At 43.3% G+C, this 27,979-nt stretch overlaps 1 protein-coding gene across 7 annotated transcripts in view; it reads right to left on the bottom strand.

Annotated features, from left to right (window-relative positions):
• Positions 1–27,979, bottom strand: part of ADGRF5 (adhesion G protein-coupled receptor F5) — a 108,988-nt gene that overhangs the window by 58,319 nt on the left and 22,690 nt on the right. For 6 of the 7 annotated variants that reach the window (XM_067752753.1, XM_067752750.1, XM_067752747.1 and 3 more), the window contains exon 2: positions 446–571. In XM_067752753.1, coding sequence (XP_067608854.1) covers positions 446–547 — 102 coding nt within the window. In that variant the 5' untranslated portion in view covers positions 548–571. Of the gene's footprint in view, positions 1–445; positions 572–15,713; positions 15,992–27,979 lie in introns of those variants that run through there. The other variant, XM_067752748.1, reaches the window with a different exon arrangement.

Below are 27,979 nucleotides of genomic sequence, written 5' to 3'. Positions count from 1 at the left end.
CCTGGATGATATCTATGGCCCTTTCAACTATATCAGTCTGTGATTATAACACAGACACAAATGAACACCTTTTGAAATGTGTTCTAGTCTGATGCTGGAGTTCAAGTGAATACTTTGAGAGCATAGGTCCTGCTCAGTCCTCAGAATCTGCTTTGTAGATGTTGTTGTCAGTTTCACAGGGCGGGGCTTCAGGCCTAGATGTGGCAAATTTTTCAGGAGGGAAGCCAGGAGGATGTTCCCTTGACACTACCACTGATTTCAGAGTGTGGCAACGTGCAGCCCAGCAGATACCTTAACATCCATTTATGTTCACCACCCCCTCCCACCATTTGTGACATTTTCTCAAAGACCTTAAACATTTGTTTAAAGCAATTTCCGTCTGTGACATTCCCAGGAAATCAGAAAAATGTGACAGGGAAAATACAGCAGACACGGATTTACTCACCGAAGGATAAACAATAGACTCTAAATTCAAGTTCAGTGTAGCTTGGGAATAAAAAATCACAATAATCATGAAGCACAAAGTGGTTCTCCTTGGGGATTTCATGTCTTCAAGTTTGAGTTGCCTTGCCTGTAATGGAAATAGGATGGTTTAGAGATACAGTAATTCATTTATCAAACACAGAAAGAACTAGCAAACCCTGTCTCAAAGTTTGCACTACAAAAGGATCTTTTCAGTGAAGAGGAGAAAGGAAAAAGCATAAATACATCAAATGTAGACAACAGTGTCTGCTCCAGACCCCGGGTGAGGGGAGGATGGTGTTAGGAAGGATGGGGGTTGGGAGGGCTGGGGATGGTACCTGCAAACAGCACAAAGATGGCAGATGTCTGGGTACCTTTCCTAGAGACATAGAGAAGGAGAGAGGGAAGGAAAGAGAAAGGAGAAAGAGGAAAGAGAGGGAAAGCAAGAAAAAGGGAGAGACTACTCAGTACAAAGTACTTTTAACCTTGTGGTTCAGTACATAGCATATGAACAAAAGGATTCAGAGAACAGTACTTTCCTTTGCTACATGCGACACAGTCTGATATTTTCAATTCTACTCTATTATCTTACACTATTTTTTTCTTTGAATTCTGGCAGTAAACCATTCCATTGACTTTATGACCCACATTAATGGGCTATGACCCATTAGTATGAAAACTTCTGGACTCAGTCATAAAAATACAAGTTGTATTTTAGAGATTTTTAGAGTGTATAATATGGAACATTGACATATATCTCAATATATTGATTTTTTATAGCTATCTTTTACAATGCTAGTAATGAAAACAAACTTTTTCGGCGACCAGATTAATCATTGTTGCATTTGAAAGTTAGAGTATCACGTGGAATAATCCCACCTCTCATGGGTCTGAGGACCACGACAAACTACTTTGTGTAGATTCCTTTCCTTACTGACATTTTTATGTCCATGTGTTTTTGTGAAAAGAATACTTGACTAAGGAGATATGGGTTAGGGTCCAGGATGACTACAAACTAATTGCATCCTTGACACTTCTCTGCATCCAGTTTGCTCATCTATGAAATGGGGATACTTAGACCTCCTCTAATTCTCTCACAGACTTCTCTGAGGCTCAGATGTGACTAAAAGCCGTGCAGAGCTCCAGGGATGCCGGCTGCAATGGTTTCACCCTGACCTTAGTGGAATCCAGAGAGCCGCCATCAAGGACAGCCCTTGGTCCAGGCGTTGCCAGGGGCACCAGGGGACCTGGCCAGGATAACACACGGAGAGACAGCCAAGACTTACATGCCAGGGAGGACTGTGTTTCAATCACCAGCTGTCGCTGTCTCCTTTTCCTCTTCCCCAGTGGAAAAGAAGGAAGAATAAGGCCCTGGAAAACTGAGCCAATTTGCAGATCTGGCAATCAAATACATTTTTAAAATTCTACAACTCAACGGCTTTTGGAAAACGCTTTGCAATTTAGGTTACAGGAATAGATATTTAAGACCAGATGCATCTACTGCAGGGAAAGCATAACCACTCATTCCTTGTTGAAGGGAGGAGGCTTTTGTGAGTGTGGAGCAGGCTGATTTAGCCTGGGGATAACAACTGTTTTGGGGATGAATCGGGTATTTTGGAGGGAATTTAATCTTTTTAGGCATTGACTTAGTGCACTGGACTGGCTGGTTCCATTTTGAAGCAGTTAATCAAGGAGACGAATAGTAACTGAATAGTTAATGAGCCTCCCTTAGTACGTGACAGCCATGGAGGGGCTCAGGCATTAAAGGAATTCAAGCTGACTCCACGTCTTTCTCTCGTCCCAGTGTTGGCCTTTGTCAGAGTTAGCGAGGATTATCTTGGTCATGATAATGACCAAATAAAGGGTCACAACCTAAATGGTCATGTCTGGCCCTTTTGTATAATAGCCACTGGCCAATACTGTCCACTGTCCCCATCTTCCCCCAGCCTCCCTGGACATAGCTCTTGATGAAATTGACATCCTTTTCTCTGTTGGCCTATTTTGTGGCCACAAAATCACAATTCAGTAGAAATACGGATACAGGAAGGACTGCACTGTGGGGAGGGGATGTTCTCTGGATACAGAAGAAAGAAAACAGCTACATACAGTCATCAGTTACATGGTAAGGGTGAAGGGCAGGTCCTCCACTTGAAGGAAGAAGGCCATCGTTTTGAGGGAGAGGTAATATTAAAAATATTTGACAACCAGTATGGCGCGAGCCTGACCAGTCTGAACAGTGATACCAACTGAAGATCAATTCAGTTTTTAGGGTTCCTGCTATGTTTGGGGAGAGCCTTCTGAAGACACACTATTCTCACCTATATCAGTAACGTCTCAGTAACCGTCCAGCTGTTCTCATCAGTGAGGAATCTAGTGGAGGCTGTTTAACTTGGCTAACAGGGAAGAGAATCCAACGAAAAGCCCAGAGAAGCAGCCCACGTCAAGGCAATGTGTCTTCAGGAGGGCCCCTTTAATGGTAAAGCCCTGAGAAGTTTAGATTTATTCCAAATTCCTGGAGTAAATGGCAGAGCACAACTAAGAAACTCAGAGACAAGCAGAGGCTGAAAGGGAAAGAAACATATCTGATGTCATTTCCAATTTCTTTCTCCTTTTACATTATAAATTCTGGACACTGTCTACTAAAACTCACCAACCTATATGAGCCTGCTATATCTTAGAAAAAGCTGGGAGATATGACCTCATGCTCAGGAGTAACCCTGGGGAGATGAGCAACTTCCTGGTTCCTCAGACTCTGTCTTCCTGTCTGTGAAGTTAGAAGAGAGGGGGAGGGAAATCAAGCACCCTGACATCATAAGCCTCCTATGCCAGGAAGAAGTCGCCAGGACTCTCAGCATCACTGCACTTGGAGGACGAGGGCCTGGGGTCCTTGGAGCAGTCTTTAACAGCGTTCTCTTCTGGAGGGATGTGCACCAGAAACATTCATTGTGAAACTGACCTGAAACACATCAGGGAACGGTTCTCCCAAATCTTCTAAACAACCAGTGCTTCAGATCAGCTGGTCTCCAGGAAACCCTTCATCAGCCCTGAGCTGCCGCGATTTGATGGAGGGGGTGGGAGCAGGAGTGAAGAGGCTTGTACACCTTGCAAGTTTAGAAGCCTGTTCTTGAAATGACCACATCTGTGTGGTCTGATGACCCAATGTCATCATCAATTTATGATTCCAAGCTCCGTATAAATAGGGCAATCGTGAGACTCGTTCTGGGAATGATTTCCTAAGCTCTACACAGCTCTGCCCTCCCGGTGCTCTCTCGTGTTCTCGGCCCCTCTCCCCTGGGGACCCCAGCCTGGATACTCTCCTTGGCTCCCCCTGGGGAGAAGGAAGGCAAGAGGTGAAAGCAAGCCCACATTTGATCAGCCTCTGCCCAGGTGCCTCGTCCTTCCTCCAGTCCAGGGCTCTGCTCCTGGCTTGGTCCCTGAGCACAACCCCTCCCCTTAACATTGCCTGGGTACCACCACCCTGGAAGGAAGTTCCCTGGAGTATTTGAGCATCATCTGCTTAAATGGTTCTTATCCCTGCCTGCACGTCAGAACAAGCACCTGGGGAATTTCTCTTTTTTTTCCTTTCCTCTTTTCATTTGTTTATTTGTTGTTTTAATATCATGCCAGACCAATTAAATTAGCATTTCTGGCAGGGTAGGGGACTGAGCATCTGTATCTGTCCCAGCTGTTTCTGATGCAGAGGGAGGTTTGAGGTCTGCAGGTCCACATTTTCAGCATCCCATTGCTCTATCCACACTCCTGTCACTTTCCATCACCAGCCTATGGTCCTCTGTCTACTAAAGAAACTACATAGAAACAGAATCTTAAGGGGGATGCATTTAGGAGGCAGTCAATCAATGGTGGATGAATGAATGGTTTCATGGGATTATGGACTCAAATGTGATCTACCAATAGTTTTTGATGCAATTAAGCAGCCAAGTCTGTTATTTGAGGTTTATTATATATCTCACATAGAATCAATCACGGTGCACAGTTACGAACCAACAAACACTGAGAACTTTCTGTAGGCCTAAATTCGTGCCACTCATTCATGAATTGACATGAGTCATGGTCCTTGTTCCTAAGAAGTTCTCAATCTCATCGGGAAGGCATGCAACAGAGACTGGAAGAAAAAATGTAAGTTTAAAAGATGCTATTTACTAATCGCCTACTAGGTACCAGGCACAGCCCTCAGTGCCATTACTATGTTCATTCACTTAATTTGCCTCTCACAATAAGCCTGTGAGGTAGGTGTTTTAATCCTAATTCATAGAGGAGAACGTGAAGGGTCTCAGAGAGGTTACCGTACTGACCCAGGCCGCCCAGCTAGTAAGTAACAGAGTGAGAATCGCCCCCAACTTAGCCTGTCTCCAACGTGAGCTGCCGTGTGAAGGGATGAGATGACTGGAGGAAGTTGGACAGGGGGAAGTTGGGTGAGTTTGGGAGTGACCAAGGTCGCCAGCCAGACCCTGAAGGATGGGTAACGTTTTAATGTAAAACGGGAAAAGAAAAGAGAATCCCAGGCAAAGGAGAAGAGCCTAAGCAGAGGCCCTTGTCTCTGTTTAAAGGGAACAAAGCAGCCCAACGGGCGATGTTTAGCGGTCCCTTGAATTCCTTGTGGACGTTGCCTTGGTCAGCTTGTCCAACCACTGTGACGAAGGCTCAGCCACGGTCCCTGGGTATGCATTGCTCTCCTGAGCGATCACCATCAACAGAGAAGGCAGAGCTATTTTTTGCTCTGACTTGGAAAGAAAATGAATGTAAGGACATTAGGGGTCCAGTGATTCTCTCCTTCCTATAACAGACTGTAGTGGAAAGAGCACTAGCTTTGATGCAAAACAGGCCTATGTTCTGATTCCAGCTCCATCACTTAGTAACTGTTGGTGAGACACTTAACCCCATGGAGCCTCAGTTTCCTGATGTGAATAATGGGGATCACAGTACCCGCTTTGCAGCATTGTTGTAAAGATTAGAGATTGTGCCCACGAAGCACAAGAAAGCCTGGTCACAGCTGAATTTCTTAAGGGCTGAGTTGTGTCCTCCAAAATTAATGTGTTGAATTCCAACACCTCAGCAGCTCAGAATGTGACCTTATTTGGAGACAGGGTCTTTAAAGAGGTCATTGCATCAAAATGAGGTCATATGGGTGGGGCCCTAATCCAATATATCCAGTGACCATGTAAGAGGAGATTAGGACACAGACCCACGCAGAGGAATGACCACATGAAGACACCAGAGGAAGACAGCATCTACAAGCCAAGGAGAGAGGCTTCTGAAGAAACCAATTCTGCCAACACCTTGATTTCAGACCTCCAAGCTCCAGAACTGTGAGAAAATAAATTTCTGTTGTTTAAGCTACCCAATCTGCAGGACTTTATTACAGTGTTCCTAGCAAACTAATACAGAATTCAATAAAAATGATATCTCTTTTTATTTTTTATCACTCAAAAAGTGTGAGTATGGCCCTCTGGTCTGCTGCCCAGTATTTACTATTTACTCTGGGAATGTTTTTATGAAAATTGAAAAATGGATTATTGGTGTGTCTGAATAGAGCATAAAACATACACAGTTTAAAACTGAACGACAGACGAGAATTCATGTCTAGTTCAAGCACTCTTGCCAGCCCTCTACAAACACACACACACACACACACACATACTAACACACACACACACATGCACGCACGCACACCTCTTAGTTTTTTAGATGAGAAAACTAGGGCCTGGCAAGGGCTATGTGTCTCAAAGGCAGCTAGGGGTTGAGTCAGTCAGGACTGAAGAACTCAACCAAGGATTCTTAAAATTCTATCAATAGATAATAATGTTGTCCTACAGTCAGACAAGTTGTTTGTGATAGGATGGTGGAGAATAATTATCAGCAATGAAGATGGTGATGATGCTGATGGTGATGATGATGCTGATGGTGATGCTGGTGATGCTGATGGTGATGATGCTGATGGTGATGATGATGGTGATGATGGTGGTGATGATGGTGATGCTGATGGTGATGATGCTGATGGTGATGAGGATGCTGATGGTGATGCTGATGGTGATGATGATGGTGATGATGGTGGTGATGATGGTGATGCTGATGGTGATAGATCCCTGTCATTTACTGGATCTGTTTCAGGCATGGTGCTAAGCTCTCTCCGAGGATTATGTCATTTAACCCTTTCAATGATCCTATGATACCACTAAATTATCCCTAATTATTCCATATTCAAAAATGGAAATGGAAGGTTAGAAGGATGAGTAGCTCACCAAGATTGCACAGTTGATATGTGGTAGTGACAAAATTATAAATTTTGCAATCTATTCCATTGGGAAAAGGTACCATTTGGCCTATGAGATCTTCTCAGTGGGATATCAGTAAGAATAAATGAAATACTTTCTCTATATGGACCTTAGACCAGGCAACTGAATTCTAGCCTCACTTTGGCACTGATTGATTCGTGAACTGGGGCAAGTCACTTCACCTCTCTGAGTCTCAGTTTTCTTTTCAGCAAAGCCAGGGAGCTGATGGCCCCTGGTGACTTCAAATTTGGGGTAGAGGAATTGTCCTCTGAAGGTACCAAAATTTCTCACAATTATTTCAAATCCATTGTAACCTCACTTAGGCTTCTGAGCCTAATCGGAACTATCTCTTGCACTTATCTCTCACATCTCTGGTTGACTACACAAGTCCAGGCCTTCACTGCCCCTCACATGCACCACTGCGATGGCTGGATTCTTTTCCTCTCTGTGCATCACCTATGTAGATGCAAGATTGACCTTCTGGAAGTGCTCTTCTCATGTGTTACCTCTGTTCAGCTCCCAGCTGCCTTCGGAACAAAGGCAATGGCTTTTGCTGATGCTCAAGGCCTCATGACCTGGAGCTGGCTTATTTAATAAGCACCTATCATATTTTCACTACTGTAGCTGGTTGCTTTTTCATAATTTAAAATAGTGCAAGAGATTTCCCAGTGTTCATGCAAAAGTAATAATATGAACATTAATCTTTGAGACTTAATCCTGGGAGTGGGGAAGGGTAGTTATTACGGTCAAACTATTTTTCAGTGTTTGGCAAAACCAAAGTAATCCTGTCATCATTTACTTGGTTTCTTGGTCTCCCTTTTTTTCCTGTCCCTTTGGCTCAACATAATCACCACATATTTAAATTCTATCCACCCTTTAATGCTCAGGCAGACGACTGCCTCCTGGTTGGAGATTCCCTGCTCTGTTCAGCTATAAATGGGAGGTCAGGACTTGTGAATGTGGTGGGCACATAAAACTCAAGGTATTTGGTTAAAAAGTGGAGGAGAGAGTAGCGATTCTTCCCATAGGTAAACTGCTTGGTTTCTGTGTCATGCACAGAAGGTGATGTTATATGCATGGCTTTCTTTTTAAGAAAGGAAGAATTGCATTGCATGCTAGGACACTAACAGGGGAAAGCCATGCATCTTACTAATCCTTGGCCTGTGTGTGACTAACTAGACAGGTATTGTATCCTTTGAAAAAGCCAATGGTATATCTTCCTATGCCCCGTTCCCTATGTTCTGGGGCACATATATCTATATTATGCTACTACTAGAGAATAATTCAAAGCAGAGTTCCTCCTGATGGCAGGTGATGAATGGTAGTATGAAATTTCAGGACTTCCATTGCAAATTTGACTGAGATTATTATTCTTTGCTCAGGGTTGCAATTAAGACAGGATGTCATCAATAACCTCCCTCCTGAATTGCAGAAGTGCAGATTAAAAGTCCTCAAGGACGACTTTAAGAGCCTGCCTTCACAGATCTGTATTTTCAAACACAGAAGTGATAAAACTTACCTTTGCTGACCTTATCTAATGAGATGATTCATCCGTCACACATGCAGAACTATAAGCTAAATATTTATTTAACACAAACACGAAACACAATACCAATGAAAGAACTGCCTTGAAATTTTTTTTTTCTATTTAATTTTCCTTTGCCTTAAAATAAAGTCCTGCAGTAGCATTGTGTCAGGGTCGCTCAGTCCTATCAGATTACAGAGGAACATTTGTTTGTACACAATGGGGTCAAGCTTTCTAAAACACACTGCACATGTGTGTGGCATTGATAACCTTTTATCCTTCTTTCCTTGTTGTAAATCACTGGAGGATTTTAACCTTTGAGCAAGAGATTGCCATCTCCACGAAAACATTAAGTTCCTAACTCTGCTCTTATCTCAACCATCTTGCTACTTTCATTTACCACATGGAGGGGTTTCCCTAAGCCCTGGCAAGACAATGCATTTCGACTGCCATATGGGGTTGGCTGCCAGGCTGTTTAGAGCCTCAGGGGACTTGGGTGTTGGTCCAAACCTTTACAGTTCTGTGGTTCTACTCTTTAGGAGGTGAGATTCAAAATAATAGAGTATTCTAATAACAGCAATAGTGGCCCAATCAGAGCAGTCCCTGGTCGCTGCAAGAGCAGAGGCCTCGGGGCCCTCATTGCCAGTTAGTGGGGAGGTCTGTGCAAGGGTCCAAGGCAAGCAACCCGGTGACAGAGGCAGAGCGGGGAGGGGGCACTTCGGACAATCCAGGGGCCCCGGGGCAGCAGTTATTTATCTGCCTTGTGGTTTCAATTATTCCAACATTTTAATATTTGGAGGGGCCATCTTAGCCCTCTGTGTTCCCTCCTTTCCCAGCCCCCATTCACTCCATATCTCTGACATCAGGCATTGGTGTCCTTAGCCAGTGACTTCACTTCTCTTAAATTTCCATTTTGTTAGACTTTAAGAATAATGTCTGTATGTGTGCTACTTAAAATGAAAAAAGTATTATTTTTCCCCCCAAATACAGTACCCTGAGAAGTCATGGCCATTCCAAAACTTCCTTAATCTGGGTGGTCTGACTTTAGTCCTCACCTTATTATGAAAGGTATTTTCTAAAGGGTGAGCTGGGACAAAGTGAGAGAGAGGCATGGACATAGATACACTACCAAACATAGATAGCTAGTGGGAAGCAGCCGCATAGCACAGGGAGATCAGCTCGGTGCTTTGTGACCGCCTGGAGGGGTGGGATAGGGAGGGTGGGAGGGAGGGAGACGCAAGAGGGAGGAGATATGGGGACATATGTAGATGTATAACTGATTCACTTTGTTATAAAAAAAAAAAAAGTATTTCCTTTTTTTTTTTTTTTTTTTTTTTTGTGGTACGCGGGTCTCTCACTGTTGTGGCCTCTCCCGCTGCGGAGCACAGGCTCCAGACGCGCAGGTTCAGCGGCCATGGCTCACGGGCCCAGCCGCTCTGCGGCATGTGGGATCTTCCCGGACCGGGGCACGAACCCGCGTCCCCTGCATCGGCAGGCGGACTCTCAACCACTGCGCCACCAGGGAAGCCCACATCTGTAGTTTTAATTTTCAGTTTAACTTTATTTCCACCTTGATCTCTTTGCTAAATATTAGGAGCATCTTTCCAACTGGACTATTCCACCTGGGTGTAAATTCAGCTCACCCAGAACTAATGTGTCTCTTCTCTCCTAACCCACCTCTTCCCAGGTTTGCCAGCTGCTGGCTTCATTCTTCAGTTTCACAGACTCACAACCCCACAGGTATTCCTGGTTACACGAATCGAGGGCAGGAGTCGGGGGAGCAATTCAACCATTCGCTAAGTCCTGTAAATACCTCCACTGCCATGTTTTCTTTTCCTCGGCCTCCATATTGGTGTGGACATTACCATCTCATCATTATCACTATCACCGGGATGACTGCAGCAATCTCCTGAACCCTCCCTCCTTTCCTCCCTGTCCAATATCCAATACCATCAGCTGATTCTTTTGCCTAGAACACTATTTTTCATAGATTGCTACTGTACCACATTCAAGTACTCTGAACATTCTCAAATGCTCAGAGAATTCACCTGGCAAGCATGGTCACCGCAACCTAAGGAAAACCCAGCCCTGCTACATTTTTCTTCCATGACACTTGGATACAGAACAGGCTGACCTACTCACAAGCTGTTATTGTACCTTTTTTTGCAAAATGTGTCCCAAATATTAACAACAAATATTGGTTGAATGGATTGCTAGCTCTTAGCTTCCTCTCACACTATTCGTGGCAGCTGAAATGACCCACTCCTCCCTTCTGAGATTTACTCATTATTTCAGGTCTTGCTTATTCCCTTAGTAACAACAGTTGCTATCATTTATCAAGCCCTCGCTATATGCTGGCATTAGACTAAGCGCTCTGCATGTACTAGGCTCATTTAATCCTTAAATCCTATATTGTTTGAAATAGCAATATCCCCATTTTACTGATGGAGAAACTGAGACTTCGGTAGATTAAATCACACCCCCCAAGTCACACAGTATGTAGCCAACTCTGTGGCCGAATCTGAGCTCTTGCCCTTTATAGCACATGCCTCTTTTCTTGTCTTTCGAGCGATACATCATTCTTTGGACTACTCTGCACTTCTCTCCTCCGCTACTCTGCTGGCCCTGGCATTTGGATTTTTTTGCAGCACTGTTGTGGTTTTTGGAGCACAGCGTAGGAATTAGGCCTCTGGACTGGTAAGTCAGGCTGCCTGCGCTGGAATCCCAACTTCCCTACTTGCCAGCTTTGTGTGCCTCGGGCAACTTACTTAAAACTCTGTGTCCTTTTGTCTATAAAGTACGTATTATAATAGTATCTGAGGTATTGGATTATTGGAATAACTATATGACTTAACAGTCTTTGTAAAGCACTGAACACAGTGCCTGGCACATAATAAGTACTCAGTAAATATTACCTGTTATTATTAAAATTCCCAAGGCCTGTGCCTTGCCTCCCATTCCGAGTATAAGCTGATTAAAGGAAAGGATTCTCTGTCTTTGTAATTCCACAGCTCTTTGCACACCTATCACCGTAAATGCTTCCACTAAGCTGTGACTTTAAAGGTTTCACCTTTGTGATTTTCTTTTAGGAAACAGGCAAGACGCCAGTTATTTTAACCATCATCACTAGAATCAGACAACGTGAGTTGAAATGCTGAGCTGGTAAATAACGTGTGAATTCATAGCGCCTCAACACAGATATTTAACCCAACAAGCCTTCCTGCAGCACCTACTCTGTGTTGAAACTCCCAGGACCTGGGGAAACTGAGGCTGAGAGGTCCCACCCCCACCCAGTGCTCCTTATAAAGGAGACAAAGATTACAGCGATGAGTGATACTAATTTGGATTTTACTGAGAAATGTCAGCGAGGAAGTTTCTAGGGACACATCTTCTGATTAAAAAACAGCTCTGGGGATTCCCTGATGGCGTAGTGGTTAAGAATCCACCTGCCAATGCAGGGGACACAGGTTTGATCCCTGGTCCAGGAAGATCCCACATGCCGCAGAGCAACTAACCCCGTGAGCCACGACTGCTGAGCCCACGTGCCACAACTACTGAAGCCCACGCACCTAGAGCCCGTGCTCTGCAACAAGAGAAGCCACTGTAATGAGAAGCCCAGGCACCGCCACGAAGAGTAACACCCGCTCGCCACAACTACAGAAAAGCCCGCGCGCAGTAACGAAGACCCAACTCGGCCAAAAATAAATAAGTAAATAAATAAAATCTATTAAAAAAAACCAAACAGCTCTGAATTATTGTCTATCCATCTATAGATCAATCCAGAAAGTGGCAGATCATGCAAAGGATAATTAGTATTTCTTTTTCTGGGAACTGAGACACATGTTAAAATGACACTGAGTAGAATAGATGACCCCCACCCCCGTAGTCATTTGGCGGCAGAAGAGCACGTCCTGTTTACCTAGAACATTTCATCTGATTTTGTAAACTCTGCAAGTAACAGGGAGCCCATGAATCTGCAGGGAAGCCAGTGGGGTTGTTCTGATTTAAACTTGAAAGGCAGTGCCATTGTCTGGGGAGTAGAGATGCCTCTTCATTCTCACCTGCAGACGTGAGACGGGACTGTTCCTCTCATAAATAGGGCCGCCAGAATCCTAATCCATGATGTTCACAGCTGCTGGGACTCCTGCCCCCAACTTCTCGGCTCCATGAAGCGGTTATCACTTCTGCTTCTCAATTTAGACTTTATCTCTTACAGTTTGGACTCAGTGGTTCTCAACCCTCACTGCATAACAGAATCACTTTGGAGGTTTAAAAACAAACGAACCACACAAAAAAACCATGCCCGAGCCATTTCCCCAGAGATTCTGACTCAGTTGTTCCAGGGAAGTGTCTGGGCATCGTTTTCTTTTTGTTAAGTTTCTGGGGGTGATACCAATGGACAGCAGGCATTAGAATCTGCTAAAATCTGGACCAGGCAATAGCTTAATCTGCCTACAGACTTCCAGCACAACTGGGAATCCATGTTGCTACCAAGTTGATAGAATCTAGCCAATCCCATTCATTCTCTATTCCACATGACTTTTATCCTTATGTTGGAAAGGCAGACATCTGGGCTTCTTCTTATTTCAGTGCCCCCAAAAGATTAATTGTGAGATGCTGAGCAAACAACGAAACCTCCGAGCCTCTCATTTTTGTATTCCACAAAATGGGAACAAGTTACCTGCTTTACCTATGACATGGTGAAGGATGAGGCGGTCTCTATCAGGGGCTAGCACTGCGCAGTAGGGTAAAATGATTAACTGAATTACCCTGAGAAAGAGTCAAGGCAGGCAAATTTAACAGGATGGTCAAGAAAGCACCAGAGAATGTCCAAAATCAGCAGGGCCAACTGGCCCTCTAGTTTGGGGTAGAGAAGCCTTGGGAAGGGCAAGAAGATGCCAAGTAGCAACTGAAAGTATTTTGTGATTATTCTTGGACTTGACGTTGCTCATGCAACTTCATTCCAGATCCTCTCTCCATGACCCATACCGACTAGTTCACAGTGCTTTCTTCTTATTCACTTGTCTCATAATAATGTATGGAAGGAAAAAAAAAAAAAGGCCACCTTTTTACAGAAAGCTAGAAGAAATAGAAAATGAACCCATCTGTTAAACCCAACTATTATCCACTAAATGAAAAGGGAATCTCTCCCACACTCTCCCCATTTTCCCAGAGCCAACCACTTAATCTAGCTGGCTAGCTATCATCTATCTATCCATCCATCCATCCATCCATCTATCTATCTGGTTAATTTTCTTTTCTTTTATTTTCCAGAACAGAATGCCTTTGATGGCCTTCAGGAGAGAGGCCCAAGCTACTAGTTGAAAAATCTAGAATTTAATCCCTGGGAAATTGTTATGAATACTATTAGTTGCCAAAACCAACACAAAAATAATAATGCCGAAAATGAATAAAACTCTTCCAAACTTTTCTAAATATTAAAAGAGCTGTTCACATTCCCCATGTATTAGTTTTTCTTTCCAGTGAGAGGACGGTATTGTTAAAGAACAATACATGGATCTGACAATGCGAATTTCTTGTACTCCTATGTGCCCTGACTTGTCCTAAGAGCTGGGAAGACAGAAAAACAAGTCATTTAACTGGTAACATACACAGCAAACAACTGATGGGATAAATTTGGGGAGGGAAAAAAACTAATGCATATCGGGTGTGCGGGACTTGAAAAACTGTTAGGCATAGTCTATTATAGTACGAATATAGTCATGCATTACTTGTGTAATTCAAAAATGAAAGGCCCCAAACATTAGCCCTTTATGAAGGGAAAAACTGAGCTGCAGTGAAGTGGTGTGGCCTGGCTTTCTACAAAGTACAAGAAAACATGGTTTAAACCCAATCCAAAAATGGGCAGAAGACCTAAATAGACGTTTCTCCAAAGAAGACATACAGATGGCCAAGAGGCACATGAAAAGCTGCTCAACATCACTAATCATTAGAGAAATGCAAATCAAAACTACAATGAGGTTTCACCTCACACCTGTTAGAATGGGTATCATCAGAAAATCTACAAACAACAAATGCTGGAGAGGGTGTGGAGAAAAGGGAACCCTCTTGCACTGTTGGTGGGAATGTAAATTGATACAGCCACTATGGAGAACAGTATGGAGGTTCCTTAAAAAACTAAAAATAAAACTACCATATAACCCAGCAATCCCACTACTGGGCATATACCCTGAGAAAACCATAATTCAAAAAGAGTCATATACAAAAATGTTCATTGCAGCTCTATTTACAATAGGCAGGACATGGAAGCAACCTAAGTGTCCATCGACAGATGAATGGATAAAGAAGATGTGGCACATGTATACAATGGATATTACTCAGCCATATAAAGAAACGAAATTGAGTTATTTGAGTGAGGTGGATGGACCTAGAGTCTGTCATACAGAGTGAAGTCGGAAACAGAAAAACAAATACCGTATGCTAACACATATATATGGAATCTAAAAAAAAAAGGTTCTGAAGAACCTAGGGGCAGGGCAGGAATAAAGACGCAGACATAGAGAATGAACTTGAGGACACAGGGAGGGGGAAGGGTAAGCTGGGACGAAGTGAGAGAGTGGCATGAGTGTAAAATAGGTAGCTAGTGGGAAGCAGCCACATAGCACAGGGAGATCAGCTCGGTGCTTTATGTCCACCTAGAGGGGTGGGATAGGGAGGGTGGGAGGGAGATACAGAGGAAGGAGATATGGGGATATATGTGCACGTATAGCTGATTCACTCTGTTGTACGGCAGAAACTAACACACCATTGTAAAGCAATTATACTCTAATAAAGATGTTAAAAAAAATGGTTTAAGCAAACCACACATCATAGGGCATTTCCTTCCTTCTAGAACACTCGAGACAAGCCTGCCTGCTCTTGATCCCAGCACTTTTCCTGACATCCTTCCCAGCGCTGACCTGCAAACCCCTTTCCCCTCAGTCTGGGTGGGGCAGCATCTTACATTTCACATTCCCAGGACTGCCTGGGACCTGAGGATACCCATGCCCCTCCTGCTGCACTCGGGGTAGCCTCCCCTGCTGCCTGGCATGGATACACTCACATAGCAATTCAAAAATGCTCTGGTCTTTACGGTACTTTCTGGCTCAGGGATGGGAAAACTAATTAAAAAGAAAGAAAAAGGAAAGGAAAGCTTTTTTTATTTTAGAGGAAATCCTAAAAGCATCCCAGCTCACTGCCTGACACTCAGTCTCCCTAAACGCAGTGTCACCAACTTAACCAACAGCCTGCATGCAAAATGCCCTTGACCAGACATGCTCTGTGCTCCCAACACACGTCACAGCTACAGAAAAGAAAATCAGGCAGAGGGTCGTAACTGAAAGATGACTTAAAGCAGTGTCAGAGTGACCTAGCTGCCCCTGAGATCTTGCTACAGAGGGAGACAGACCCCCATTAGGAGAAATGCCTGTTACCTTCCCAGCACCGTTGTCCCAGGCCGGCCCCTGCTCTGATCAGACGTCTAACAAACTTCCAGGTCTCCACTACGAGGCCATTCACCCCACAGCCTCATGCTCGGTGAAGGGAGAGTCAAGCAGGACTCGTCGGGAGGGCTCAGGCAGGTCCGGCAGCTCCAAGCCGAGCTTAGTCTCGCTGCTGACCAGTGCCTTCCTGCCGTGGTCCTCCGAGCCTCACAGGGCCATCCCCGATGGCTAGGCGCTGTTTGAAAGCAAGAAGTGGTTTCTGGTCCTCTTCCCTGGATGGCGCATGCGATTTCCCTCACGCCCATGGGAAGTCCTTCAGGTCATTCTTATCTGGAAACCTATTCACTGAGTGGCCAGACTTGTTTGGCCAATGCCCTAGTTTTTGTTTTCCCTTCTCCAAGAAAAAGTTCAGAAAATGAAACCAGAGAGGACCCCAAATGTGTTAGAGCTCATGGCCGGTGTAGGATGCCTGGTTTAAACCTTTGAAAGATGTCCACTAAATGAGATTGCGTTTTCAGAAAGGAAATTACAATTATCAATGAGTTTCCTTTCTAGTGGCACCAAGAAATCAGAGATTAAAAAAATCTTGAATACGAGAAGACCTAGTGAGGTTGTTTAGTCCTAGCCCCGGGCTTAAGGGAGGGTTGCACTTCAAATATGTCACCTTCAGGGGCATCCAGTTCTCCCAGATTTCCAGGGAAACTCTATGAATATTTGTGCATCTAACTACAAATTCTGTAACACTTAAAATATCATCTCAATAACTCTAATGTTTAAAGATAAGGAGATACCTGGAAAAGGGCAGGTTGACAGGCTGCAGTCAGGTGGTTGGGTTTAAAATGAATTAGAATCACTATGTATAAAATAGTCAGTGAGAACCTACTGCATAGCACAGGGAACTCTACTCAGTGCTCTGTGGTGACCTAAACGGGAAGGAAATCCAAAAAAGAGGGGATATACGTATACATATAGCTGATTCACTTTGCTGTACAGCAGAAACTAACACAACATTGTAAAGCAACTATACTCCAATAAAATTTTTTTTAAAAAAGAAGAAGGAGCAAAATAACATCCCTACAGATAAGAAAACATGGCCTAATCTTACCCACAAACAAGAACTGTGAATTTCTATTTCAAAATAAATTTAAATACATTTTTAAAAAGCATAGTAATCAACTATACTTCAATTTAAAAAATAATTCTATAAAAAATAAATAAAATACTACCCTTGACCAATAAGTAAATAAATAAATAAGAAGAATATTAAGACACATACACACAGAGGCAAACAGCTTAAATCATGTCTTAGAATACAGTTGATCCTTGAACAATGTGTGTTTGAAGTGCTTGGGTCTACTTACACGCCGATTTTTTTCGCTAGCTACACACGACTGTATGACACGATCCACAGTTAGCTGGTTGACTCCTTGTATGTGGAACCAGGATACGGAGCGCTGATTGTAAAGTTATACACAGATTTTCGAGTGCGGGGGTCGGGGGAGTGCCCTTAACCCCTACGTTGTTCAAGGGTCAAATGGATTCCAAATTTCTTACACTAAATATTTGTGGTATTGACTTTTTCTACACGAAATGGACAAAGACATTCCAGATTCTTTTTTATACTAAAAACCTATAATATTAAATTTAAGTAGTAGAGAACACCTGAGTCTTGAGAATGCAAAGTAGCCTGGGGTTAAGCGTGTGGACACCAGATCTGCCCACTAGTAGCTCCTCAGAAACTTAACAGGTTATTTCATCTTTCTGTGCCTCAGTTTCCTCTTCTGTAAAATCAGGTTAATAATAAGACCTACCTCAGGGTTGTTGGGAAGATTAAATGAGTTCCGTACATGTATAAAGGCTTATAACAGTGCCTGGCATTTAGTGAGCATGTGTGTTAGCTATCGGTATTTCTGCAGAAAAGAGGTTTCTGTTGTAATATCATGTAGGGATTTGGTACTGTCTTTGCCTTTGTTTTCTGCTGGCTTTGCCTCTGGTTCCGTACAGGCGGGCATTTGAAGATGCCTCTAAAATATACCTTCTTGTGTTTGTCATGAGATGTGGTTCCTTTGGGGGTATCTTGAGTGGATTAGTATAGATGTAGATGAACGACACCAGCTGTGTTGGAAGGAATGAAGAAAACGTAGGAGAAGCCTGTACATTATCATGGGGGTAAAGGACACTAACAGAACTTTGCAGGCTGGCGGCTTTGGAAAGTAACTGTAAGAGAGAACTGAATGTCTGGTGGCAGAGTTCGCCCACTCCGGGAGAGGAAAGCTTGCAGACCTTGATACTTCAAAAAAGAGTGACAACGTGGGGGACCTTGACTCAGATGCATCTTGTCTTAAAAAACACCCTGCTGTCAGTCAGCTCCTGGATTAACGCTTCTTTGAAAGCGCTGTCTTTTCCCTATTTGCGTTGGTTTGTGGGATGCCATCAACTCTGACATGGGACAGGGCGCTGTCAAGGTGGCTGTCCCTTTGCCTCACTGAAGAGCAATTCCTCTCTCATCCATAGTCCTGTTTGTTGCTAGGAACACTCTGTGCTCGTGGCACTCACTTTACAATGAAAACAAAGACAAACAGAAAACGGGACCACCATATGGTCTCAGCTGCAACCCAGAATTCACTGCTGATGGGAAGACTTTGCCCTGTCGCAGCTACAGCTGCCCTGCCGTTGGCTGGGACAGAGCCCTTCTCCTGAGTTCTAAGATGTTGTAGTTGGTGGCAAATTGAACCCAGACTTCAACCAGACTGCGATGGTGCAGCCTGAGTAACTAATTCACTAGTCGTGTTAATCTATGTTTGCGTTAGTATGAGGCACCTCTTAGGGCTTGAGGGGATAACCTCATTGGAGACAGAGCTATTTGCTCAGGCAGAAGTGTCAGCACCAAATAAATGTGTCTTTCCCAGCATGCTCCAGGCTGTGTCACGCCTCTGCCCTTCCCCCTTCTTCATCTGGCTAACTTCTAATGTCCAGTTAAATTGCAGATGTTATTTCTTCCAAGGACCCTCCTAGCTCTCCCCGGCTGGGCCATGTGTTTCCTCTCCCTGACCCCAAACTATCAGGTATGTGTCTTTCTGCAGGTACCAGATTGCACTCAAATGATCATTTTAATGCTTAATGCATTGACTGTAAGTGCCTTGAGGGCCGGGCCCCGTCTTATTTATCATATGCCCAGCTCCTCACTCGGTGCTGGCATGTCCTAGCTGATCCATAAAAGCAAACAAAAGGACTACCGTATGGTCCAGCAATCCCACTCCTGGGCGTATATCCGGAGACAACCATAATTTGAAAAGGTACATGCACCTCAATGTTCACTGCAGCACTATTTACAATAGCCAAGCCATGGAAGCAACCTAAATGTCCAGTGACAGAGGAACGAATAAAGAAGATGTGGTACATAGATACAACGGAATATTACTCAGCCATAAAAAAGAATGAAATGATGCCATTTGCAGCAATATGGATGGACCTAGAGGTTATCATACTAAGTGAAGTAAGTCAAAGAAAGACAAATATTATACGATATCACTCATATGTGGAATCTAATTTAAAAAATGATACAAAATGAACTTATTTACAAAACAGAAACAGACTCACAGATTTCAAAAACAAACTTATGGTTACCAAAGGGGAAATGTGGGGAGGGAGGGATAAATTAGGAGCTTGGGATTAACATATGCGCACTACTATATGTAAGATAGATAACCAACAAGGACCTACTGCATAGCACAGGGAACTCTACTCAATATTCTGTAATAACCTATATGGGAAAAGAGTCTGAAAAAGAATGAATATATGTACAACTGAATCACTTTGCTGTACACCTGAAGCTAACTCAACTATACTCCAATAAATTTTTTTTTAAAAAGGCAAACATAAGGAAACTGCTTCATTTCATTCCATGGCTGGGTTCTCCTCTTAACACTGGCATGTCCCATGGCTCAGTCTTTGGAACTCTTCTCTGTTGACACTTATTCCCCAGGTGATCTCCACCAGTTTTGTGGTTTAAATCTTTGTGCTGGTGACTTCCAAACATCTACCTCAATCACAGACCTCACTCCTGCACTTCTGACCAGTACATCCAACTTCTCACTTGATAAATCCACTTGTATCTTCAATAGGCTCTCAAACGTAACATGTCCGAAAACAAAACTGGTCTTCTCTCCCAAGCTAGTTTTTCCAACAGTCTCTCCCATCTCAGTGAAGGGCGTCTCCATCCTTCCAGGTTAGCCAGACCAGAACTCTAAGACTCATCCTCGAGTCCTCCCTTGCACACTTTAATTTGTCAACAAATCCTTTCTACCTCCAAAATACACGCGTGGTTGGGTATTTCTTACCCCTTCCACTGCTATCACTCTCATCAAACCATCATCACCTCTTGCCTGGATGATCATCTTTACCTCTAATTGGTCTCTGTGTAAGACTGCAGTTGAAATGGTCTTCATAAGATCTAAGCTATGTAATGTCCACCTGCGCTCAGCCATGCTCTCATCTCACACAGTCAAGGTAAAAGTCTTTTCAGTGGCCTGTAAGGTCTAGACCATTGGCAGCTTTGCTCCTCCCACCATATCCTCCCTTAATTCCTCTCCTTCTTTCCACGTTGCTCCAGCCATGCCGGCTTTCCTGTGAGCCAGGTTGTGCCATCCCAGAGTCTTGGCACTGGCCATTCTCTCTGCCTGGATGCTTTTAGCCCAGATATCCTCGTGTCTCACTCCCTCACCTCATTCCCACCTTTGCCCAAACATTGCTTCCTTAGTGAGGTCTTCCCTGACCACCATACCTCACACTTCAGTCCTCCCAACCACCTTCCCTGATGAATTTTTTCCATATCACATATCACCTCTAATACACTATAATGTACTTATTTATTTTATTGGCTGTCTCCACCTTCTAACCCTCCACTAGGGTGTAAGCTCCCTGAGGGGAGAGGTGCCTATTTGGTTCACTAAAGAAGCATATTTGAAAGTGTAACATGAAAGCAAAGGTAAGAACGCCACGATGTTAGTATATACACAGCAGAGGTAGACACCAAAGTCCATAATTATTCTACTTGTAAAACGCTCACACTTCCACGTCTTGGCAGGGTACGCCCTATTTGTCTTTTTTTAATCCACAACCAGATGTTGGTAACACTTTTGACCCAGTGTGACTCAGGGTCAGCTCTCCTTTGTTATTTCTATAAGGAGGCCAGGAAAATTCCCCTCTGGCACTGACCTGTCCTTATGCAAGGAAGAAACCGACAGAAAATTGGGCGGTTTTATGGTATACAAATGGTCTTCTTCTTATCTTGTGTGTGTATCTTGGCAGAGTCTCTGCTAATTGGAGTTGATCATATTTGTACTCAGCTGCGGCCTCTCAGGTTTTATTTGCATTTGCTGTTACTGGATCCATTCCACCCATAGACAGATTTATTATGCCTTCTTGGCGTAAGTATCTTTCAGATACTTACATTATTTTGCTGTGGTAGATCCCAAAGCTTTCCATCTTTTGGACCAACTGGATACAGTTGACTGCCATGTTCCACCCACCTTCTTATGTCTCCCGTGATGGTCCTAGCTTCGGTCAGAGATCCAAAGCACCCTCCAAGTGAAGTCCTATTTTGGACCACAGCCAAGACTACCTTCCCTGCCTTTTCTTGGAAGAGGGAGAGACAGCATAAGGGAAAATGGAGACAGATGCAGATGAAATGCAGAAAATGCAGAAAATGGAGACAGATCTGTAGAGGTGACATCAACAGCCTTCTCTTGGCCTTTGTTGACCTTTTCTTATGCAGGGTTGACCGTCAGTGGCCTGGCAATCATCCCTAGCCTTTGGATTCCACCTTTGGCTCTTACAGGTGACCCACTAGCCCATCCATGCAGCAGGAAGTGCATACTGTTGCCCATATGTCAGCCACACGCTGCAGCCTTGGTGTGCACGGATGTCAGAGTTATTGATGGACCACATGTATCACTGACTCCTCCTCCTTTATCCCCGCCCCCATCCCCACTACCCTCTCTTTCAGCAACATGGAGAAGAGCTAGGTATTTGAGGACATGGGCATTCCTTCTTGTCTTGGTCTGGGAAGGAAGCTGTTTTGAAGGAAACTGAATCTGGTCTCAAGTGTGCAAGTTCCTTTGTACGTGAACATGGGTGGTGGCTCCTCTTCTAACTTCTGCTCCTTCACTGTGTGTCCTGGGTGCAGGTGCTCTGATGCAGGTATCATATGCCTCAGGCAGCAGTGAGGGCATCTGCTAACATCCCTAGTCCCCATAAGGGCACTTTCCATCCCGATTCAGGGCCTCAACACTTCCTCTGCCACCAAAACAAAGGTTCCCCCATTTTTGCCTTTGATCGGAGAGGTGATTTCCTCAGAATTTATCAAGCCAATGAGTGAATAGCCATGATGCTAAAAGCACCAGACAAATGAGAGCTGAAGAGTCACACATGCCAAGAGAAAAGTCAGAATCACAGGATCTGAGAGTCAAGGGGACCAGGTGATCATTCATTCCAGCGACCATGCTAGAGGGAGCTGAGAGGCTTCACCAAGGCCACAACACCCATTAGTGTCGGAACCAGAATTAGAATTGATATCTCCTGTCTTCCCAGGCAGGACTCTTAGCATGGTGCCTTGGCGCCTGCCCCAACCCCCTCTGGATACTCAGATACCCTTTCTTCTTACCTCAAATTAAGACAATTCCCCAGGTACAGGTAAGGGGTTGATCCCTACACCTAATGCCTAAGATACAGTGATGATTTCTAAGTAGAGAGAGACAGTATTAAACTTGTGTTAGACCTGTAGTCTTTTCTTTATGATGCTTGGTCCACAATTTAATTAGTGCCAGAAATGATGCTCTAAGTAAATTATGCCAAAGCCTATATCCTTTCAAGAAAGAAGTTTAAATGATTCTTTCTATTGTATTAGGATACAGCTGAACTGAAAGTGTAGTGAAGGGCACCATAGTGGTCTGAAAATTTTGGCGCCAGGTAACATAAGCAGTGTAGACTCACCTCTGTGGGAGGATTTGAGAAGCAATAGATAAACCTATGTCCACCTGCCTCTAATTCCTAAACTTACACCTTTAGAGACAAATTGCTTTAAGCGAAGGAACCACCTCTGCTCTGACTCAGATGCCTTTGAAAGGTGGATATATTACCCATTTCCAATGAGTTGCATGTAAGCATGAATTAGTTTAAGTCATCAAAGAGGCTTTAATAACAAGAGGGCAATTGGGTAAGGGGGGGAGGGATAAATTGAGAGGCTGGGATTGACAATATACACACTACAATATATAAAATAAATAACAAATAAGGATCAACTGCAGAGCACAGGGAACTCTGCTCAAAACTCTGTAGTAGCCTATATGGCAAAAGAATCTTAAAAAGAGTGGATATATGTGTATGTATAACAGATTCACTTCGCTGTACACCTGAAACTAACACAACATTGTAAATCAACTACACTCCAATAAAAAAATTTTTAAAAAGAGGGCAATGGGGTTAGAGAGAAGTGAGGGATAGTGGAAAGGGGGGAGTATTTCAGAGAGCAGTTCTTATCTGTGTCTGAGAGCAGACAGACAGCTTATTTATTAAAATTATCCTAATTGTTGGTGGAATTGCTACAATCACATGGCCCAACAATCCTCTATTTATGTTGGTTTTCTCACTCCTCCAAATCACCATTTCACATTTTCTCTTTTCTCCTCACTCTTGGTTGTAGTCTTGCCTCCTACTTCATTGAGAAAACAGAATCAATCAAATGCTCATCTTCCTATGCGCAAACTTCCCACACTCTTGCACCTGAACTGCCCTCTGGTTTGAGAGGATGACTCAGCCCTGCTCCTGCCGACGACCTGCCTCTTCCTCCACTCGGCTCTGGGTGCCATTTCCTCTTTCATCTTCAGCACTGGATCAGTCCCAGTAGCACACCAGCATGTTCTAGAATCTCTCTTGAAAAGCCTTTGACATCTGTCTCTTTCCTCACTGACTGCAATATTTTTCTGCTCCCCTTTACAGCAACTCTTGACCAAAGAGCTGAACACATTGACTTTGTCTCCACTTCTTCACCCCTCTTCTTTGGCTCCCAAGTCAGTCAAATCCATCTTCCTTCCCTAGCTCTGCACTAGCGACTCTCATGACCGTCACCATGGTTTCCACATCACCATGGTCAATGGTCCATTTGCTGCTCTCATCCTCCTTGACTCTGCAGCACCATGTGACAGAGCTGGCTGCTCCTGCCTCCTTGAAATCCCATTGGCATCCAGTCTTCTGATGTTCCTCCTACCCCACGGGTTCCTCCCACCTCTCAATCCCCTTGGCGCCCTTTCTTTCTCTACCTGCCCTCTATATTTAGCCTGCCCCAAGCCTTGTCCATGGTCCCACATCCTTTTCCACCTGTACTTTCTTCCAGGGTGGCCTCACCTGGTTCCACACTTGAAAAAACATTCATGGATGAGGGCAAAGTAAAGATATTTCTAGACATATAAAGACTGAAAGAGTTTGTGTCTCCCTGGCCCTGGATGAAAGGACTGTAGGATAAAAAAAAAAAAAAATGATTTGGGGGCATGGACCCTTTTGGCCATCTGGTAAAGACTATGATTCCTTCTCTGAATAATGCCTTTAAATGTATAGAACAAAATACATAGGATTACAAGAGAAAATAATTATATTGAAATATAGTTATCAAAATATTAAAACAATGTGATTTAGTAATATATTTACTTCTTTCTTAATTTATTCAATTAAAAAATTTAATGAGGCAGCTTTAATGACCATCACACATTTCATGTGGTGATGGGAATAAACTAGATTTTTGAGGGTCTGCAATATAGTAATGTGATACCAAAATATCTGCGATTTCTATTGGTGACAAAGTCATAGGTACTGCTAATACTGCTGTGGCTTGTTACCTAGGTTCCTAATTAAAGGAAATCCTAAATTGCAGTTAGAGGTTAATAAAAATAAAGATATATTTTTCCCATTCAAGTTTGTGGACCCACCGCCAAATTTTATTCATGTGACGTCCATGAACTTAAGATAATGTAGTTAAGAAAGAAAAATGGACACTCAAGAACTGATCACTTAAAATCTGTTTTTTAACTATTAGTTTTTTAAATTATTAGTTAAAAATGACTAATTTGGAGGTGAAATTATAATAGAAAATATGAAAATACTAAGTAGCTGTGACAAGGAACATCGTAGGTATTCAACGAATACATTTTTAATGACTGAATCAAGGGGAGGTTTTGTTTTGCGGCTCATCCCGTTTTCGGGGGCTAGGATGTCTATATCGTCAGGAGAATCCAGTGCTTTCAAGGGCACAGTCACGGCGTGGTTATGGCTGCTAACACACCATGCCCACCAAGGCCCCCCAGTAGGGTTGCAGGAGTCCCCCTACATAGATGGGGAGGTATTCCACCATCTTAACCAAAGAGTGAAAATAACTTCTAAGGTAGAGCTAGAAATCCCCAACACATAAGAGGTGCTCAATAAATTTCCCAAGACCTACAATACAAAGGTAACACTATTAGGTCAATACCACCTTCTGGTCAACCAGCGAAGGCCAACCCTGTGCTAAAGATGGCCACCCCCCCATCCCCCAGGGACACATCCCACCTCCCTCCCGAGTCCCTGCTCCGTGGCTCCTGCTTCATGTCTTAAGAGTGGGGTCCCTCCACCACCACTTCCCTCAGTTCTTCAGAGCCATGATGTATTCTTTTTAAAATGCTCTTTCAAGAATACATACTATGTCAGGCACAATGACAACATTTGTTTGAGAAAGAACTCGGAAAAGGTTGGGCTGATGCCTGTGTCCGTGAGCAACAATGGTTCTGAACTCCAGCCCCAAGAAGGGGCCTAAAATAAGCTCGCTGAGGAGAAGCATAAAGTTGGGAGCACAGTGGTGAGAATGGAAAATGAAGCACAAATGGAAATTAATCAACATTTCTGAAGTTCAGCTACTTGGGGAGCAGGAAAAATGTGCTTTAAAAAGCCTAGAGATGTGGAATGCTGGAAAACCAGATGGCTTGTGATTGAGCCCTGGAGAAACGAGCTATTCCATCATTAGCAAGACCTTGTTAGACCACTTTTTATTTTACCTGAAGTGAAACTTTTAAAGAAAATGGAAAGGCACACACTTTCCAGATATTACACATATTACTCAGTAAACTAGCTCCTGTTCAAAACAACTTGCTTGTTTTAATATTAGGAAAAGCATTAGTTGTTCACTTCGAGTGCCCTACCCATAGGTTTATGAAATTCTGTCTCCCCAAATCTAAGTTGTGCATAAGCCATCTCTTTGGAATCTCCTTTATTCACTGGTCTGTTCCATTTCATACCATGATGGCAAACTCTTGAGACCCTGTCTGACCTTCCAGTGTGCTTGGTGATCAAGTTGGTAAACCCAAAGTTTAGTTGCCCTGCGTTCTAGCCTGTACTTTTTGAGTGTTTCAGGGACAGACGGAGTTAAGAGATGAAGGGAAAGGTGTTCACAGTGGCTGCTACAGCCCTTGGCAATGGCCCAGCACTGTGCAAACTGTCACTGTGCTGCATGGAAGTTGCCCAGCTCCCCACAGCTCCACGACCTGTCCCAGAACAATGAGTCCAGGTTTCCAAGTTCAAGACTGTTCCTAACTACATCACCACCTATAATTCAAAGCTGGCCTCTTGGGACCACTGAACTATCTTTAGACCTGGTGCATAGTACACAAAACATAGCTACCTATTAACAATTACATGGTGATTCCAGGACCACACCCCTTCGGTTTACCTTGTCTGACCTGGAACATTAAGATAGGGAAAACAACATATATTGATATTGTTAGTCTTTTCCTGAATTCCTCAAATGTTCCATTTTCCATTTTACTTAGAGTCAGTGAGATCTGGACTTTGTGCTTTACCCAGTGGGATATTCACAAACATCCCTCTTCCTAGGACTCTTTATTTGAACCGGCTGGACCCTCACTAAGCAAGGGCACTCTTATGAATGAGCTCCAGCCCTTGGATCACCTACTGGTCTACATCAGAAATGGTCCCATATCTTCCCTTCTTAAGTGCCAGAATCACCTTATACAACAAATGCCTGATCAGGGATATTTATATATACTAACAGGAGCGATATTTAAGTAAACTTCTATGGTTGACATCATAAAATTTCCCAGGAATCACATAACGACAAAGAGTGGAAACTGGTTCCCTACACCCATGAATACACACATGCACACGGGCACACGCATGCATGTGTTCACCTCCCTCTCTCTGTCTCTCTCTGTCTGTCTTTCTCTCTCTCTCTCTCTCACACACTCACTTCTCTGCATTGTAAAATCCAATTGAAGAAGGCAACAGCCTGCACTCATAATTCTGGACCATGGAAGCATCTAGTATATTTGACATCTGGACCAGATTTTTTTATTAACTCTACCCTCTTTTATATGAGAACATTATTTTCAGTAATAGTCCTTATTTTCTTGATTAATTCTTTAGATTTAAAACAATTAAAAAAGAGAAAAAATTTTCACTTAAATATTAATTTTCGGTAAAACATTGAGGTGTGAGCTAAAACGTGTAGTTGTCAAATAAAGAGTACACCATGCGGGTAGTACTCTGCTTCACTGTTTTCAATTTTAAACACAAATCAGAACTCTATGAAGTCCCATAGAATGACAGAATTGAAGCAACTCGTTCCGTTTATTTGTCTCTACAATTACTGTGCTAATGTTACTTATTTTTAGCCTGCTGTTCAAATGCAGGGATATGTCATGCCCCAGGAGATAGAGTCACTTCAAGCAACCTCAGACAGTTCCAAACCATTAGGAACTTATTCTTGGAACACGAACATGTAGTGGAGTCCCTCTGTGCCAGGAGCCAGTATATGACTGAGTTTTCTGAATCAACTTCTACGTAGAACACAATCTTTATTAAATATGTGTGGAATCTAGAAAAATGATACAGATGAACTTATTTGCAAAGCAGAAATAGAGACACAAATGTAGAGAACAGACATATGGATATGGGGGGTGCAGGGAACGGGGGTGGGATGAGTTGGGAGATTGGGATTGACATATATACACTACTACGTACAGATAACTAGTGAGAACTTACTGTATAGCACAGGGAACTTTACTCACTGCTCTGGGGTGACCTGAATGGGAAGGAAATCCAAAAAAAGAGGGGATATATGTATACGTATAGCTGATTCACTTTGCTGTACAGCAGAAATTAACACAACATTGTAAAGCAACTATACTCTGATAAAAATGAATAAAAAATAGGTAATA

This window comes from Pseudorca crassidens, chromosome 10 (genome assembly GCF_039906515.1).
Source record: "Pseudorca crassidens isolate mPseCra1 chromosome 10, mPseCra1.hap1, whole genome shotgun sequence".
Taxonomy (NCBI): domain Eukaryota; kingdom Metazoa; phylum Chordata; class Mammalia; order Artiodactyla; family Delphinidae; genus Pseudorca; species Pseudorca crassidens.
Note: the sequence above shows the minus strand (reverse complement) of the source record. Positions and strands in the feature narration are given on the sequence as shown.